Here is an 18,301-nt window from a genome sequence, read left to right on the forward strand (position 1 = left end):
TGTGTGGGCTTACCTTCCTTAGGAGAGCTGGAGGGAGGAGGAACACCCAAGAAGGAACAAAGGAACCTCCTCTGCACCATTCACAGCAGCTCAGGGCCACGCTCTTGGCTTTCTCTCCAGGTTGCCACATGTCCTGCATCCCTTGCTGCTGAGTCTGGGTCTGGGCATGTTCCAGGACTGGACACGCACCAGGACGTGACTGCAGGCAGCTCATGGGTGTCCCTCAATAAGGTGTCAGAAGATAACCATGAGCTCTCCCCTCAACAAGCTTGAGGCGGTGACTGACAGCTGCCAGTCATCCTCAGAGTGGATGCGAGTGTGGCCAGTGTGAGAGGGAATGTGCAGCTCCCACGTTTCCATCAGCTCAGGTCAGCTGGAGCCAGGCCAGAGCAAACAGCAGCCGTGTTAGAAAGAGCTTCAGACACCACTTTCTGGGCGCCGAGCCAAACCTCGGAGTGCTTCTGAGGGTAGAAATTTTCTCAAGTGCCTTTGGTTTCCATTTGACTCCGCGGAAATGAAAAACAGCCCCGAGTCTGTGCTGTGACAGGAGATCAAATAGCAGTGGGGCCATTTCAAACACAAACGGCCTAGGGCTCCTTGCAACCCCCTCATGTCTTTTACCTGTTAGCTCACCCCGAGGCAGAGCTTTCCTTTCCTTACCCCTTGGTCCAGAAGGAAAGCAAGGGAGAAAGCAAGGGAGGGTGAGGAGAACCTTTCAGTCTTGATGTCGAATTTGCATGGAGCACAAACCAGACCAGATAACTGGATGCTGATGCACAGAGGCCAATGGCATGAGGTTCAACGTGCCCAAGTGCTGGGTCCTGCACTTTGGTCACAACAACCCCATGCAACACTACAGGTTTTGGGGCAGAGTGTCTGGAAAGCTGTGCAGAGGAAAAGGATCTGGGGGGCGTTGGTCGATGCTCACCTGAAAATGAGCCAGCAGTGTGCCCAGGTGGCCAAAAAGGCCAACGGCATCCTGGCTTGTGTCAGGAACAGTGTGGTCAGCAGGACCAGGGAGGTGATGATACAGCTCTGGTGAGGCCTCACCTCAAGTACCATGTTCAGCTTTGGGCCCCTCACTACAAGAAGGACATCAAGGCCCTGAGATGTGTCCAAATAAAGGCTGCAAAGCTGGTGAAGGGTTTGGAACACAAGTCTTATGAGTGGCTGACAGAACTGGGGTTGTTGAGTCTGGAGGAGAGACCTTATTGCCCTCTATAACTACCTGAAAGGAAGGTGTGGGTGCTGGGGATCGGCCTCTTCTTGCAGATAACTAGCAATAGGACAAGAGGGAATGGCCTCAAGTTGCACCAGGGGAGGTTCAGGTTGGAAATCGGGAGACATTTCTTCTCAGAAAGAGCAGTCAGGCATCGGGATGGTTTGCCCAGGGAGGTGGTGGAGTCACTGTCCCTGGGTCACCTTTCCTTTAAGGAAAGGCTGGATGTGATACTTAGGGACGTGGTTTAGTGGGTGATATTGGTGGTAGGGGGATGGTTGGCCCAGATGATCTTGGAGGTCTTTTCCACCCTTAATGATTCTATGATTCTATGGTCATTGTCCCCAGCGTGGCCACCAGATGTGGCTGGTGCTGGAGGCTGTGTCCTGGCCCTAAAGGGACCCCAAACAACCCCAGGCCCCTGGGCATGCTGGGGGCACCCAGCTGGGTGCCAGCAGTTTGACTGAGACCCAACTGGCTACACTGAAGCGTTGCAGAATCACAGAATATTTAATGTTGGGAAGTCTGGAGATCTTCCTCTGGAGATCATCTGATCCATTCCCCCCCCCCCCCCCCCCCCCCCCCCCCCCCCCCCCCCCCCCGGGCTCAAAGCAGTCAGCTGAAGAAACGTGGGGGCTTCCATTTCCATTTGAACATCTCCATAGATAGAGACCCCACAACCTGCTCCAGTGCTTGACCACCCTCACCATAAATATTAGTTCTGGTGTTTGAATGGATTTTCCTGTATTTCACTTGGTGCCTTTTGCCCCTTACCTGTCTATCATATGGAGGTGATTCCAGTCCTGGTGCCAAAATGCACCATGGGGACCTGCTGTGCCTCTCTCCCTGAGTGCTCACCATGGCCAGTGCCTTTGCAGAGCCCCCTGCACCTCCTGCGAGCACCCAGCTCCAGGATGCGTTTCGTGTTGAGGAGCACCCAAGCTCTTCAGGGCAGATCTTATCAATGTATTAAGTACGGAGGAGCCACCAGCTCTGCAAAGCTTCCCCTTCCAAAACTTTTTGCAGTATAGCCCCCCCCCCCCACTCTCCTGCAGGAATTTTGCAGCTGAACGCTCGCTGATAGGAGAGGTGGGGATAGGAAACTGTTTTCCCAGGTGGCCTCTGGTGTGAGGCCAGGGGAAATGGGCAGATTTCCTCTTTCTGTATCATGCTATGTTTTAGTTTGTGTAATGACAGGCCACAAAGGTCTGCACCTGCACTGCCCTGTAGCCGATGGAGACCCAAACTGTGCCCTACAGCTCTACGTACAGCCGCCAGCACTGCGCTATAGTCAATCGTATGCCCATGCGTACCCTGTAGCCCTCCATACTGTTCCCCCAGCATTCCTTTATAGCTCTCCACATCCTCATCAACATCCTATACCTTCCCATGCCACCCAGCTCTGCTCTATAGCTCTGGGAAATAGGGGTGACAGGTGAGGCAGGACACTCACAGCAAATCTCAATGAATTTGTCCCACCACCTGTGGCCAAGACATCTAGGTAAATGACATCACTGTGGATAAAAATTCATCTGCAGATAGGCCTGCTTTGGGTGAGAAACAGCCGAGATCAGTGGATTTGGGAGGCCTGCTGTCCTGGTTTCAGTTAGAACAGAATTAATTTTCTTCCTAGTAGCTGGTGGAATGCTGTGTTTTGGCTTAGGATGAGAAGAGTGCTGATAACACCCCGATGTTTTAATTGTTGCAGAGCAGTGCTTATACCAAGCCAAGGACATCTCAGCCTTTTGCTCTGTCCTGCCAACAGGCAGGCTGGGGGTGCAGTAAGAGCTGGGAGGGGACAGACCCAGGACAGGTGACCCGAACTAGCCAAAGGGGTATTCCATACCATCTGACGTCATGCTAAACAATATATAGGGGTGGCTAGCCGGGGGGAGGGGGCCGGACTGCTCGGGGTTAAGCTGGGCATCGGTCAGCGGGTGGTGAGCAATTGCATTGTGCATCACTTGTTTGTACATATTATTATTACTTTCCTATTATCACCATTGTAACATTATTGTTATTATTGTTATTATTATTTTCCTGTCTTAGTAAACTGTCTTTATCTCAACTCACGGGCTTCACTTTCCATTTCTCTCCCCCGTCCCAGAGAGGGAGGGGGGAGGGTGAGCGAACGGCTGCGTGGTGTTTAGCTGCCAGCCGGGTTAAACCACGACACCTGCAAACACTAAATCTAATTTCCTTTGAGGCTCTGGGACCCTCAGTGAAAGCAGAAGTGAAAAGGGCTCTGAAAAGAGGGCTCTGAAACCCAGGTTTCAGGGCTCTGAAAGCCAGACAGATGGACAGAAAGGCTTGTTAACCCTTCCCCTGGTGTTGTGCTCACCCTGCCATTGCTGCTCTTTACCTTTGGGTCTACGCAGATCTTCCATGTTGATGATGTTGATTGTTTTTTCCTTTTCCTCCTTCTTCTTCCACCCCTTCCTGTTTTTATTCTTCCCATTTTGCTTTCACACCTCCTTCTTCTTGCTCTGGTTGGTGATGGAGGAAAAGATTGGCAATAAACACATCCTTACCCACTCAGTGGGAGCTGCAGATGCTTCTTTCTTCACCATACCTACCCTGACACTGCACCGACAGCACTCAGGGACCCCTTCCCGCTGCCCAGGGCATCTCAGGAGCCCAACACCAGTCCCTCTCAGCATGTACAGATGGCTTCAGACTGGGCTTGTGGGATGCCCTAGAAGTTTGGGAGCAGGACAATAGGTTGTGGCTCAAGATCAAGATCTGCACCTTTTCTGGGAGGAAGTTGATCTTGTTTTCTATCTGATTGTGAAAGCAACCAGGGCAGTGAAGCTGCCTCTCTCCTGGCTTCTTGGGGAAGTGAAGAAAAGGACATCTGAGACTTAGAGTTTTTCTCTTGCATGATATGGTGTTATTTCAACCCAGAAATGAGTGTCTGGAGGAGATGGAGATCAGGAGTGGAGCAAGGTTTGGTCCCTTTTGTGGTTTATTAACCGTGGGGTATGCAGGTCACCCTGAATTTGGGTGGTCACAACCTGGCTGTTCCCGTGTGAGCTCCCATGATAGTCAAGGAAAGGGTTCCATACCTGAAGCATGGGCATTTGATCATTATTTGGGGCCATTTGGGGTGTTTCCACTGCCTGCACTGAGAACTGCAGGGCAAGGCCTTGTCTGAGGAATGAGCCTGTGTGGAGGAGAAAGGTTTGGGTGGATAAAAGGAGCTAACGAGAGACCTTGGAGGTGAAAGTAGGGTGTTGCAGGAAGCACGGCCGAAAGCATGACAGACACCAGTAGAGTCAGATCATGCTCCATTTGATTGCCCGAATAGCCTAACTTTTATAGTGAACTTAACAAGGGCAGATAGTGTCTCACACAAGATTATTGGTCAAAAGCACTCAGACAAACAACTACAAGAAAACTACCCCACCTGCAAGAAAACAACCCCCTTGTGATTAGCAATCACGTAGACCTTGTCCTTGAAGCCAGATGCTGGTAACAATATTTTTCTAAATTCCTCAACTGGGCAATGTGGGAACACTGTCATGGGAACTTCTCATAGTTGCCCTGGTAGCTTGGTTTGCTCAGCTGCAGCAAGCCATGGGATTTTTGCTGTTTCAAAAAAATCCCTCTACAGTAGGGTGCAGAAAGCTGAGGCTCTGCAGAAGTGGAAAGGGTGGATGTGTCTGAAAGTGCACGTCCAGCTCTGCTCCCTCTCCAAGGACAACTCAAACAAATGTGGAGAACCATTAAGAAACAGAGAAAGCTCTCACTCCTCCATCTCACCTAGAAGAGGGGAACAGGGAATGTTTATTGGTGCTTGCTTTGCCTCCAATGTGTTAAGGAAGCATCAAACACAAACTGCCCTTGTTACCAAAGCTGTATGCAAGACCAGAGGAAGGGTACTCACATCCTGTGAATCTCCAAAACTGGATGTCATCCTGATCTTCTCAGCAGCTCCTGAGGAGGAACATAGAGGAGGAACACACCCCTGTCCCCCAGCCTTCACCTGCTGCCTTTGAGACATTGTGTGGATGCAAAACACCTACCCTGCAGGTGATGCTGGTGTGTCAGATGCTTGGAGACATCCTTGCTGAGGTTCACTGTGTTACATGTGGTGTTGGCTTCACCATCTGATTCAAATGGCTAGATGAGAGGCTCTTCCCCTTCTACATTTTCTTTTGTTGCCTCCTGAAAAGGTGGTTCCCCAGCTGATCTTGCTGCTAGCAGTGAAACTCTAGGTTCTTGCTGTGTCCTCCCTGTGCAAGCCAGTCTGAAGACAGGTGGGGGAGAAGATAGTGGAGAAAGGGAAGAGTACGTTTCCATGATGTCCATGGCCTCTTCCTTCTGTCAAGATCATCGGGGAAGTGTTTAATGAAATCATTTTCCACTAAGACTCTGGGGAAACCCAGTACCTCTCTCTCTCCCTTCAGCCCATCCTCTCCCTTTGCCATCACCTCACATGTTTGCCTGATGCTCTCTCCCCTTCCTCTCTCCATCACCTATACAGCTATTGACCAAATGCCATGCTATTACTGTGCTGGAGAGCAGACAGGTGAAAGACACTGCAGCAGGGAACCGGTTTCTGTACTGAAACCTGCATCCTGTTATGCAGCACACCTCTCCCCTAAATTATTCTTGGATCCTTCATGACTCCTAGTGCAGTTTCCCCTGGAGCAGGAGATTTCTCTGCACATCAGACAAACCCATTTCTTTTCCCTCAGGACATTCTCTGCCTCTGGTGGTGGCTGCTGTGGCTGCTGCTCTTCACGTTCAGGGCAATATCCATGATGCTGTATGGATTATCTGCATGAAAAAAAAAAGCAAGAGGAGCTACAAGACCACAACTGGTCTCCAGACAAAGGCCTGGAACCTGGAGAGTTAGCAAAACTAGCAGATAAAGCCAAAACACTTTGGAGGACTGGCTTCCCTCCCAGACAAGAGCAAACTGACCTCTGAGCAGCTGAAGTGTTCTTATCATCACACAATCAGGCGCTCAGAGAGGACTGATGCTGGAGAGCATGGGGGAGCTGCTTATATTTCTCCTTCTGCAAGGAGAGAATGAACAGCCCCTGCCTGTCTCATCTCACCAGGAGGGCTGTCTCATAAGGTCCTCCCCTGAAATTTGGAACACCTTTTCCTTCCCTGCACAGTGAGTGCCCTCTTCAGGAGCGACACCGCATGGTATCTGCATGCACGGAGCAGCACAAGAGCACGGTGAACAGAGGCAGCAGTTTGCTCAGCAGGGAACAGGATTTTCCCATGTTTCCAGTCCTAGCAGTGTTGACATGTGGAAGTGACTCCACAACCATAGGGTTGTAAAGTAGGTATACTTTATTGCAGTGCACCGGGCGCACTGGGAATAGCTTCCCTCGAAAAGTGTGCACCTGCCCAGTTGTCTCTCATAATTTTATACATGAATACTGCTACATATTACATGAGCTCTAATACATATTCATTCTTTTCCCTGAAAAGGCGGATCTCTTCCTAGTAGTACTCATTTCCAAACTCCCCACCCTTAGCTCCTCCCAGTTGTGCTTGCGCAATGTAGCCTGGTGTTCGAGGGCAGGGGTATTTCAGGATGAAGGCAACGAGGAAGAGGAGGTTAAACTTTTTACCTTCCTGGACTTTGACCTTATGTTGGACAGTATTTAGGAGTTTTTTGCTTATCTTTGCCTTATTTTCTGCCAGCGAGTTGTTCATCCTTCCCTTATGTGTTGTCCTTGAGCGATATCTTCCTTTTTACATCTGCTTCTCATAAGTTTCTCATCTACATTCCCTGATAATCAGGATATTTTACCATATATGTAGCTAAATATTAATTCAGAAGAGTTTTAGCATCTTCCTCATCTCAGTGTACACTTCCTCAGGCATGGCCATTAAGTTGCAGGGTGTATTCCCAGCAGCTGCTGCAGTTACTGCATCGGCTGCCAAAGGTCTCAACCGAGACAACTGAGGAAGAGCTGGGCAAGACTTCAAGTGAGGCAGCCAGGCCGACGGGCCCTGTACCTTGTGGGAATGCCCGGAAGAAGCGGTGGGTGATTTCTGTGGGGGACTCCATGCTTCAGGCTGTGGATATGAAGATATATATGGATATATGGATATATCATATATGGATATATCATATATGGATATACAATATATCCATGCTTGGATACAAGGTGGTTTGGAAAGACTGACAAAGGTTGTCCACGAGTCAGACTATTACCCTCTGTTGCTGGAGTAAAGCTCTGGAGAGAGGGACCTGGGCATCCTGATGGACAGAAAGCTGGCCATGAATGTTCCCTTGTGGCCAAAAAGGCCTAGGAGATGCTGGGCTGCATTTAGAACAGGGTTGCCAGCAGCTCAAGGGAGGTGATCCTGCCCCTTTGCTCGGCCCTGCTGAGGCCACACATGGAGTATTGTGCCCACTTCTGGGCTCTCTAGTACAAGAGGGACATGGAACTACCAGAGTGAGTCCAGAAGAGGGCTATGAAGATGATCAGAGAACTGGAGCACCTGTCGTACTAGGACAGGCTGAGAGAATTGGGTCTGTTAAACTTGGAAAAGGGGAGACTGAGGGAAGACCTCATTAATGTATATAAATATCTGAGGGGAGGGTGTCAAGAGGACGGAGCTGATCTCTCTTCAGTTGTGCACAGTGGCAGGATGAGAGGCAACGGGCACAAACTGAAGCACAGGAGGTTCTGTCTCAATATGAGGGGCACTTCTTTACTGGAAGGGTGACAGAGCACTGGGACAGGTTGCCCAGAGAGGTTGTGGAGTCTCCTCTGGAGATATTCCAAACCCACCTGGATGCCATCCTGTGCAATATGCTCTAGGTGATCCTGCGCAGCAGAAGGTCGGGCTAGATGACCTTCAGAGGTCCCTTCCAACCTCAGCCATTCTGTGATTCTGTGGCAAGCCCACCATGGTCATCATGTTCTCCAACCCTTTCAACTACCTCATATCCCACGTTGAGTTTTGGCCATTCTGTGATTTGGTGAACACACAAGCTCCAGACGCTGCAGGAAGCTGCATCCAAAAATATGTAGACACACAGATCTGGGAAATTCAGTGTAAGCACCAGGGGCTGGCTGTTTTGTTATCATGATTGCAAGAAGCCACAAGGGAGCTGCTCACACTGCTTAGGACACCACGGAAGGAGTGGGAATGCAAGAGGATGCTGAGCAAATACCAGTGTGTCCTGTAAGCTAAGTGGGCACAGCAAGTTATGGCTTAATTTTTCAATATTTTTTAGGTATGAAGAAATCATACCCTAGTAGCAGATTTTTATTTATTTATTTATTTATTTATTAACAGCTAGGAAACGAGTATTTGGCAGAAGGAGCTTTTTTGCCTTCCATCCTCCATATGAAGTTCTTCTTAGCCACTTGCAATCCTAGAATCCTAGAATCATGATGCAGCTTCTGCTCTGGCTCCTGGAGCCCCTCCTGCCCTCCTTCTTCACTGACCTGGGTGCCTGCAGGGTTCTTTCTCTCTCACTTTATCTCATAGCTTCTGCTGTCCCTTTTCAACCTTTTTGGACTGGCTTGTCTCTAACATGGGGCAACTTCTGGTCTTTTCTCACAGAGGCCACCCCTGCAGCTCCCCTGTGCTACCAAACCGTTGATGTGGAAGCCCAATACAAGGATTTTCGTTTATTTATTTATTTGTTTGTTTATTTTGAGGAAGTTGGGAATGATGGCAGGGCCACAGGAGGGTGGTGGCTGCAGGTCCAGGGCATGGACATGGGCATGTCTGCAGGCCAGGAGGAGCCTCACAACCCACATTTAAAATCATATAAGCATTTAGTTTGGAAAAAAACTCTAAGTCCAACTGTTAGCCTAGCACTGCCTAATCTACCACCAAACCAGGTCCCCAGGCACCATCTCTACATGTCTTTTGAGTACCTACAAGGATGGTGACTCAACAGCTTCCCTGGGCAGCCAGTTCCAAAGGTCCACAACCCTTTAAGTAAAGAAAGTTCTCCCAACCTAAACCTCCCCCTGTGCAACATCATATGTTACAGAGGGGGTAGGTTGTTATGATGGACCTAAGCTAAGACTGTAACCAAGCGCTTCAACTCTCCCAGCCCTTCCTGTCCCCTCTCTATTGTTCTCTTGTGAAATGTACCCATAGGACATCTCCGAAGTGCCCACAGTGTCTGCTCCCAGAGCATGTTTGCTCATTACCAAGGGTCAAGCTGAAAGCAGATTCGGTTCCCCCTCTGAAACTTGGCTCCATGTGCTGCAAGTGCAAGCAGGGATGGGAGGAACAAGCAGTGGGGAGGAGCAGTGTGGGAAGCATCCTCCTGTAGCTGCCTCTATCGGTCTTTGCTATATTTCCTCCCCAGCTGGTAATGGTGGACCTGAGCTCAGCCCCTGCTGAGCCACCTCCTCCTTTATTCCTGCTGGACTGGTAACAACTTCTCAAAAATTCTTCTGCTGCTGGATGAAGCACCCATGGGTGAGAGGCTGTCTGCTCGTGCTGGGCTTGGGACTGCAGAGGTCCTCCTCATCCTAGCAGGGCTGTGTGGTGAGTGCCTTGTGCAGTCTCCTCCCTGTGCTGGCTGCAGTCTATGTTTTCAGAAACACCATGTTGGGTTGCTGCTTCTCTTCGTTTCTGTGCAGCTTAATTATCGTTATAAGGTACTTGTCTAGAGCAACCTGCATGGGCTTTGTGGACACTGCTGGAAGTGGCATAGATGCAGAACTACCAAGCCCTCCTGCCAAGGGCAGCTCTCTTCCAGCTGGTTGCTGCAGAAGGCTTGAGTTTTCCTCAGAAGTGCTGATATCTTCTAGAAGGTGGATGTCACAAAGTGGGAGAATTTTTTATAGTGGTAGAGTCATGTGGCAAATTAGGAATGAGAAAACAACCTACTGGGAATGGAGAGGAGTGCTGCCCAGCTGCCCTCATCATACATTGATGATCAGAAAACAGTGAATTGCAAAGGGATGGCAGAGGCAGCCAAGTAAAAATTGGGAAAGGTGTAGAAATCAAGTGTGCTGAGTGAGTGTGGTGCTGCCTTCTCAGTAGTGTCAACTATGTGTTGTAGAGCTTGAATGGCTGAAAAAAAGAGGGAGAATTGGAAATGCCAGCCCTCTGAGGGGTAGTAAATGCTGTGGGGTTGATATGCTTGGGCCAGACTGATCTGAGGAAGCAGGATAGAGGTTTGTAGAAATAAAGGAAAATAAAGGACCTCTTATGTTCCTTATGCTGTGGTAAGGTTGTTCATTCAATAAAGCCAACCGAGATTTGTGAATGCAACATTTCTGGCACATGGTGCTCTGAGTGCACAGCCTTACTCAAAATTGCTCCAACAAAGAGCCTGCAATTCAACTATTCTATACTTTAAAAAAATATTATTATTATTATTTTTTTTTTTTAATTTTTTTTTAGTAATGTAAATTCATCCTGAAGGCTGTTCACTTGAAAAAATTGGCCTTAATGTATTTTGGTTTTCCTTGTTTTGAGGGACCATATTTTCACGTGTCAGTAGGTGGAACAGCCTGGGGTTTGCTCAAGGGCTATCTGTCATGTGTCCTTGCCAAAATTATGATAATAAAGTTTTAAGTGCTTGTGTCCTCCTCTTGCTGGTTCATCCCTATTCCTTTCAGCCAACAGGTAGAGACCATCAAGATACTCCTTAGCATTTTCTTGTCCAAGATTTCCTACTAACTTTTTTTTTCCCTTTGCTCTCCCTCATTGCCAGCATCAAGTCCTGCCCAAATAAGACTTGTGAATGGCCCTGACCCCTGCACGGGGCGACTGGAGGTGTTTTACAATGGCACCTGGGGGACGGTGTGTGACGACCACTGGAGCCTCGTGGAAGCCCGTGTGGTGTGCCGGCAGCTGGGCTGTGGGATGGGCCTGTCTGCTGTTGGCGGGGCTCGGTATGGGCGAGGAGAAGACCCCATCTGGCTGGACAATGTGCAGTGCACCGGGACAGAAGCTGCTCTTTCTGAGTGCCGGGCACGGCCCTGGGGAGATCACAACTGTGGGCATGGGGAAGACGTCAGCGTTGTGTGCTCGGGTGAGTCTGGCTCCTACCGCGTCTTGGACCAGATGACCTCCAGAGGTCCCTTCCAACCTAAACCATTCTGTTATTTGGTTCTGCAACAACTGCTGGAGACAGCTGAAGGATGAAATTATGGGCAGAACAACTACTGTTCATCCTAGGAAGATGTGCTGCTAATGTCAGGTGGTCCTGATCACAAAGCAGGCCCATGGAACATGCAAGATCAGTCTTAGCAGACAGGTTTCTGTCTCACACCGTTGCTTCCAATGGGTGCCAGATCAGAATTATAGAGTGGTTTGGGTTGGAAGGGACTTTTAAAGATCCAACCCTCCTGACATGGGCAGGGTAACCCTTCACTACATCCGATTTCTCAAGGCTCCAGCCAATCTGACCTTAAACATTTCCACCTCCTCTTCAGGAAAGCTGCTCCAGTGTTTCACCAGTCCCATAGTACAGAATTTCTTCCTTATATCTATGGCTTGAGTTCACCTCTCTGAATATCCCTGTCTGCAGTCATCTGCTTTGGAACAGTGCAGTGCACTGTTATAATGAGGTCTAATCAATATGGATTATGTTGGGACATAAGTCATGCTATCCTAATGCAGCATTTGCTGGAGCACTCAGTTCTCCATCAGCATCTATTTTAGGAAGAGATGGACCTCTTGTCACCCACAGATGATGTTGTTGGCTGGGTGTCCTCTGATTGTGCTGTGAGTGTTGGCACCTGGCTCACAGATTTTGAGCTGAATCCTGCCCTTACAGGTAGGCAGAATTACTTCCCTCACATGATTTTGCAAAGAATTCACACTCTTCACACTTGCTCCAGATAACTTCCGAATGTTGTTCTTGGATTCAAGACCTCTTTACATCTGTCATGGAGTCTACATTCCCCTGACCATTTCTCAGCTTCAACACCTCCTGACTTCACAAGGATTAAACCCTTCATGGGTATATCCTGACTGTCAGACACTGTCCAGAATGGCCTTTGAGAATAAACTGATCCTAAACATTGTAGGCAACTGCATGCTCAGCAAAGTTACTGATCATTTGCTCCTAAGAACTGTAAGCAGCTGCTTTTCCTGCAGAGGCTCTGACTGTTTTCTCCTTGGTGGTGTTTGCAGGGGCACCCACTCCAGGTCTGACCCGTGCCAGGCTGGTGAATGGCTCTGGCCCCTGCTCGGGCAGAGTGGAAGTCTTCCATAACAGCAGATGGGGCACCGTGTGTGATGATGGCTGGAACCTGCTGGATGCTGAGGTGGTGTGCAGGGAGGTGGGCTGTGGCTCAGCTCTATCAGCTTCCCCTGGCGCTGCCTTTGGGCAAGGGGCAGGACCCATCTGGCTGGATGAAGTGACCTGTGCTGGGACAGAGGCTTCCCTTTCTCTGTGTCAGGCCAGATCCTGGGGAAGTCATAATTGCAAGCATAGTGAGGATGCTGGTGTTGAATGCTCAGGTAACTGTCCCTCCCCCCCCCCCCCTCCCCCCCCCCCCCCTTTTTTTTTTTTTAAGGGATTAGTGGAGAAAAAAGAAGAGTTTGAAATGATCCTAGTTGTAGACATCTGCATAGTAGCCCTGCAAATGGAGCTGGGAGGAAACCTGTGATGGGCTGATGTGTGCAAGGGAAACGAACTGGGAGCTTCAGAGGTGGTATTCATCCAGATGTTACACTCGTGGGATGAGTGGGGAGGAGATGAGAGCCCTAGGGAAGCCTGCTCTTCTCAGCTTGTGTCTGCAACCTTCTCACCCTCCAGTTGTGAGATTCTGTGATGATTTAAGCACTGGGCTTCCTGCTCCCAGGGCAGCTCCAGTCCTGGCCTGGATATCCAGATATTTGGTGCTTGTCTCTTTCCAGAACCAACTCAAGTACGTTTGGTGAATGGCTCCAGCCATTGCTCAGGGAGAGTTGAGATCCACCACAACCAGCAGTGGGGGACAATTTGTGATGATGGCTGGGACCTGAGAGATGCAGAGGTGGTGTGCCGGCAGCTGGGCTGTGGGATGGCTGTGTCAGTCCCTGGCAAGGCTCACTTTGGGCGAGGACACGCTCCCATCTGGCTGGATGATGTGAACTGCACAGGGACAGAAGGCGCCATCACAGAATGTAGATTGGAGCCCTGGGGGGAACACAACTGCAATCACAATGAAGATGCTAGCGTTGTGTGTTCAGGTAAGTGACCAGGTCATGGTGTCAGAAAGGAAATTTGATCTAATTTTAGTCTGTTCCCTGCATACATGTTGTTCTCCTTTGTGTATGATGCCATTGCAAGCAGCAGTGCTTGGGAGGTGAGGTAACTCCATTCCTGTAGGCATCAGCACAGATTATCTGGATGCACCTTTGTGTGTCTGTGCTAATCCCCTATCTGACACCGTAAAATGTCTCTTCTCAAGTGGCTTGCCATGTCCATCATGTCATCATCCTCTCTGTACTCTCTGTATGTTGAAATGTGTGTACTCAGATGAGTCATTTGGCCTTTGACACTTGCCATACGTGGCTGCAGGCTATTCCATTTCTACATGCCAAATTTCTTTTGGATCTTTAGAGGTGGTGCAAGATTGGAAGATATTCCCCCATCACTCCATCTTGCAGTGATATGCCAGCCCTTTGTCACCAGAAAAGCGACTCTGGGTGATCTCAGGCGATATTTGCAAGGAGCTTTAGTAGAGGAGAGCAAACAGAAAAACAGCATGGAAGGACTCTCCACGACACAGCTTCAGCCAAACATTTTTGCTAGAGTAAATAAATGTAATTTAAAAAAAATATTTCCTCATTGCATGTGTCCTCTGAGGGAGATGTGGTCACCCTAGCAGACCTCTGAAGCTCATTCTTATGTTTATGGTTTGAATATGGATATCCTGGCATTACCCACAGGAAACGCTTTCTGGCATGAATCCTGTTTTTACCTTCTTCTGAACATGTCCAGGTCTTTCTCTTACTCAAATGCTTCCATTGAAGATGCTGATGCAGATGGGGGAAGCACAGTTACATGCTTGTACGTGGCATGGTTGCATGTAGCTGCAAACCCCAGAACATCTGCTTCAGAGGACTAAAGCGTGCAATTTATTCATTTATCTCATTCCCTCTTTAGAGCCCACAGAACTGCGGCTAGTGAATGGCCCAAATCGCTGTGCCGGGCGGGTGGAGGTGCTTCACCACCAGCAGTGGGGCAGTGTGTGTGACAATCACTGGGACATGGAGGATGCCAAAGTGGTGTGTCGGCAGCTGGGCTGTGGTGCTCCAATCTCTGCTCCAGGCTGGGCCAAGTTTGGCAGAGGCTACGATCCCATCTGGCTGGAGAAAGTGACCTGCTTGGGGACTGAGGCTGCCCTTAGTGAGTGCGAGGCCCAGACATGGGGAGTCCACAACTGCCACCATGGGGAAGACGCCAGCGTGGTGTGCTCAGGTAACCCTCTGCCACATTCCTCCTGCCTGTCTTCAGGGAGACCTCTGCTGCTGCTTAGACACGGACATGTCTTCTTCAGAAGGCAAGGGGATGATAAAAAGGTTCCTGCTGCCAAGAAGCATTGCGAGGAGGATCCCATCACTGCTACTTCTCCCAGTTTTCCTGGCTCATTTTCAGCTTGAGTGAATAGTCATTGAGATTCTCGTGGAGCTCCCATAGTGCAAAAAACTGCTGAGTCTCATGGGAATCCCCGTCTAGTAAAGGCATGATATCAGGGAGCTCAGAGTACAGAGTCACCATCTCTTGCAAGATCCCATGGCCAAGCTTGTATCCACCAACTCTTCCTGAAGGTTTTTTTGTGTGTATTCCTTTGTTTCAGAACCAGAGGTGGTTCGGTTGGTGAACGGCCCAAGCCGCTGTGCTGGGAGAGTTGAAGTCCTTGAGCAGCGCCAGTGGGGGACGGTGTGTGACGATGCCTGGGACCTGAGTGACGCAGAAGTGGTGTGCTGGCAGCTGGGCTGTGGGACAGCAACTGCAGCTCCAGGCTTGGCTTACTTTGGCCAGGGACATGGTCCCATCTGGCTGGCCGAGGTCAACTGCACGGGGACAGAAGCTGCCCTCTCCAAGTGCAGGGCCAGGCCCAAAGGAGTCCACCTCTGCAACCATGGAGAAGATGCTGGTGTGGTGTGCTCAGGTAGCTGTTGATCATCTGCCGATGAGCTTGTGGGTTCCAACACTGCAGGAGCTCAGTGGATTGCTTTTCCTTTCTTATCTATGTCACTGCTCTTCCCACATGTGAATCTTGAACTCCAAGGCAAGACCGATGCTGAACAAGTGGGGATTCCCCTTTGGTGTCATATCAGGCACTTGGTCTCTCCTTTACCAGGTCTACCACCAAGAGATGACATGCTCTGCCTCTTTCCATTTCAGACCCTCCTGAGGTCCGGCTGGTGAACGGCTCAAACCGCTGCTCTGGGAGAGTTGAGGTGCTGCATAACCAGCGATGGGGAAGTGTGTGTGATGATGACTGGGACCTGGATGATGCACAAGTGGTGTGCCAGCAACTGGGCTGTGGTACAGCTATCTGGGCTCCACGTGCAGCTCGTTTTGGGCTGGGGAATGACCCCATCTGGCTTGACGATGTGAACTGCACAGGCTCAGAGGCTGCCCTCTCTGAGTGCAGGGCCAGGCCATGGGGAGACAACAACTGTAATCACCGAGAAGATGCCAGTGTGGTGTGTGCAGGTAAGCCACCTTCATTCCTTCATCACAGAATCACAGAATCACAGAATTTCTAGGTTGGAAGAGACCTCAAGATCATCGAGTCCAACCTCTGACCTAACACTAAGAAGTCCTCCACTAAACCATATCACTGAGCTCTACATCTAAATGTCTTTTAAAGACCTCCAGGGATGGTGACTCCACCACTTCCCTGGGCAGCCCGTTCCAATGTCTAACAACCCTTTCGGTAAAGAAGTTCTTCCTAACATCCAACCTAAAACTCCCCTGGCGCAACTTAAGCCCATTCCCCCTCGTCCTGTCACCAGACAGGTGGGAGAACAGACCAACCCCCACCTTGCTTCATGGTGCAGCTCTGGAAGGAGCAAAGTTGGCAGCCCTGGTGGACTCAGTATGTTGACACAGCAACATAGCTCCCCTCTTAAGGGAAGCATATGGATAGCTCTATTTTGCTCGTGTCTCTTGCCTCTGTATAGATACCTATTTTCAGGTCCCTTTACACATTGACCCTTCTCACTACCTTTGGTCCATGTAGTCTTGATGGACTGCCAGACTCTCGCTCTATGTTTCCATAGCACAAAATTTAGGTCTACGTTCAGGTTTCTCCATGTGAACTACATGGCTGAGCCACCCCCTCCTGTTAAAATCCAGGGTGGCCTTGTTGATACAGCTAATGAATGTTGAATGAAATCCAGACAGGTGTAGGTCTTCTATTTGTCCCTGTATCATGTCTGTTCCCTCCTTGTGGTTTCTTTGGATGCCTGAGAACACATAAAATGGGATTAGATACCTGTGTTTATACCAACAGGAGCCTTCACATCACATTGCACCTGGCTACCACTTGAGGTCCTGTCTTCTACTTGTTTTTTGACCTGCATGTGTCTTTTTAATTCCAGGACCACTCCAGCTCCGGCTGGTGAATGGCTCCAGCCGCTGCTCTGGGAGGGTCGAGGTCCTTCGTAACCAGCAGTGGGGGACTGTGTGTGATGACGGCTGGGACCTGAGAGATGCAGAGGTGGTGTGCCGGCAGCTGGGCTGCGGGATGGCCGTGTCAGCTCCAGGCTCAGCTCAGTTTGGGCAGGGCTCCAGCCACATCTGGCTGCAAGGTGTTGAGTGCACAGGGACAGAAGCTGCCCTCTCTGAATGCAGCTCCAGGATGGGGCAACAGAGTTATTGCAACCATGGTAAAGATGCTGGTGTTGTGTGCTCAGGTAAGTTTTTTCTTGAATATCGTTATTCAGAAGAGCATTGGGCTGTGCTAGAGGAAGGAAGAGCATGACTTTGCTAGTGACTCACTCTCCTCTGATTCTGGGTAATGCCAAGCCCCACAGAAGAGCTCAGGTCGCTGTTCTGCAGAGGTTTGGTCAGTGGCTGGGCTTGCCAGTGAAACCTTAGGGAGATGGGAGATCCCGAAAGAGGTTGAGCTGGTGATGGGAATGAGAATCCGAGCAAAGCAGTGAGAGACACAACCAAGCCTCCAAGGGATGGAAAGAACAAGGCTTTGTTTAGGGACCTAGAGGATGGGTTTTAAAGATTGATGTGATCAAGAAAACAAGTAAAAAATGTCAGATTAAGAGCAGGTGGGAAGAAAGGTTCATCTTACAAAGATCAAAAAGGGAGATTTTTACAAATTGCACTGTTTCTATTCTTTTACAGCAAGCATGCCTGAATTTTCTCTGTCACAGAAGTTTTCTTATTATAGTTGGTACTAATTACAACTTAGCTTTAAATATTCAAAGTCCCTCTGGAGTTTGGGGATGTTCAGTATAATAAAGGAATCAGACACCTCCTTCACAAAGGTCCAGGTAATTCAACATCTCTGAACACCATGAGAGCAGCAGCATGCCTGCTTGCACTTTAATGCTAAAGGAGTCCAAATTGCAAGGTTGTTGGCCATTGCAGAAGCTTTTTGGCATGTCATTTTCAGTGGCTGGAAATTCATACAGAAATTCCTCAGTTACAAATGTCATAAAAGGTACAAAAATCATTGACATGCATTAGCTATATGATCTCTGTGAGCAGTGCAGACATGGATGGAGGCTTCCAAAAAGTGCATGATTATTTTTTTTTTTCAGATCCTGTGGCACTACGACTGGTGAATGGCTCGAGTTTCTGCGCTGGGAGAGTCGAAGTGCTCCACAAGCAACTGTGGGGAACCGTGTGTGATGATGGCTGGGACATGAATGATGCTGCAGTCGTGTGCAGGCAGCTGGGCTGTGGGGTGGCAGTCTCAGCCCCTGACAGAGCTTGGTTTGGGCGAGGGCATATTGCCATCTGGATGGATGATGTGAACTGCACAGGGGGGGAAGACACCCTCTTGGAGTGCCTGGCCAGACCATGGGGGGAACACAATTGTGACCACGGGGAAGATGCTGGTGTGGTGTGCTCAGGTAAGGTGGCCCTGTTGGTATGGAAAAGCCTTTGGGCATGCAGGTGTCATCTCCTTGCTGAATTAGTGCTGCTCTGAG

General features: G+C 49.5%; 1 protein-coding gene across 1 annotated transcript in view; it reads left to right on the forward strand.

Moving 5' to 3' along the window:
* Nucleotides 1-2,452: 2,452 nt before the first annotated feature.
* The window catches only part of LOC116500171 (deleted in malignant brain tumors 1 protein-like), a 53,337-nt gene continuing 37,488 nt past the window's right edge, over nucleotides 2,453-18,301 (forward strand). Inside the window, 10 exon segments of the mRNA XM_032205088.1 lie at nucleotides 2,453-2,528; nucleotides 10,890-11,210; nucleotides 12,317-12,647; nucleotides 13,038-13,372; nucleotides 14,280-14,594; nucleotides 14,980-15,294; nucleotides 15,525-15,839; nucleotides 16,730-17,048; nucleotides 17,409-17,413; nucleotides 17,909-18,228. Coding sequence (XP_032060979.1) covers nucleotides 2,453-2,528; nucleotides 10,890-11,210; nucleotides 12,317-12,647; nucleotides 13,038-13,372; nucleotides 14,280-14,594; nucleotides 14,980-15,294; nucleotides 15,525-15,839; nucleotides 16,730-17,048; nucleotides 17,409-17,413; nucleotides 17,909-18,228 — 2,652 coding nt within the window.

This window comes from Aythya fuligula, chromosome 32 (assembly GCF_009819795.1).
Source record: "Aythya fuligula isolate bAytFul2 chromosome 32, bAytFul2.pri, whole genome shotgun sequence".
Taxonomy (NCBI): Eukaryota; Metazoa; Chordata; class Aves; order Anseriformes; family Anatidae; genus Aythya; species Aythya fuligula.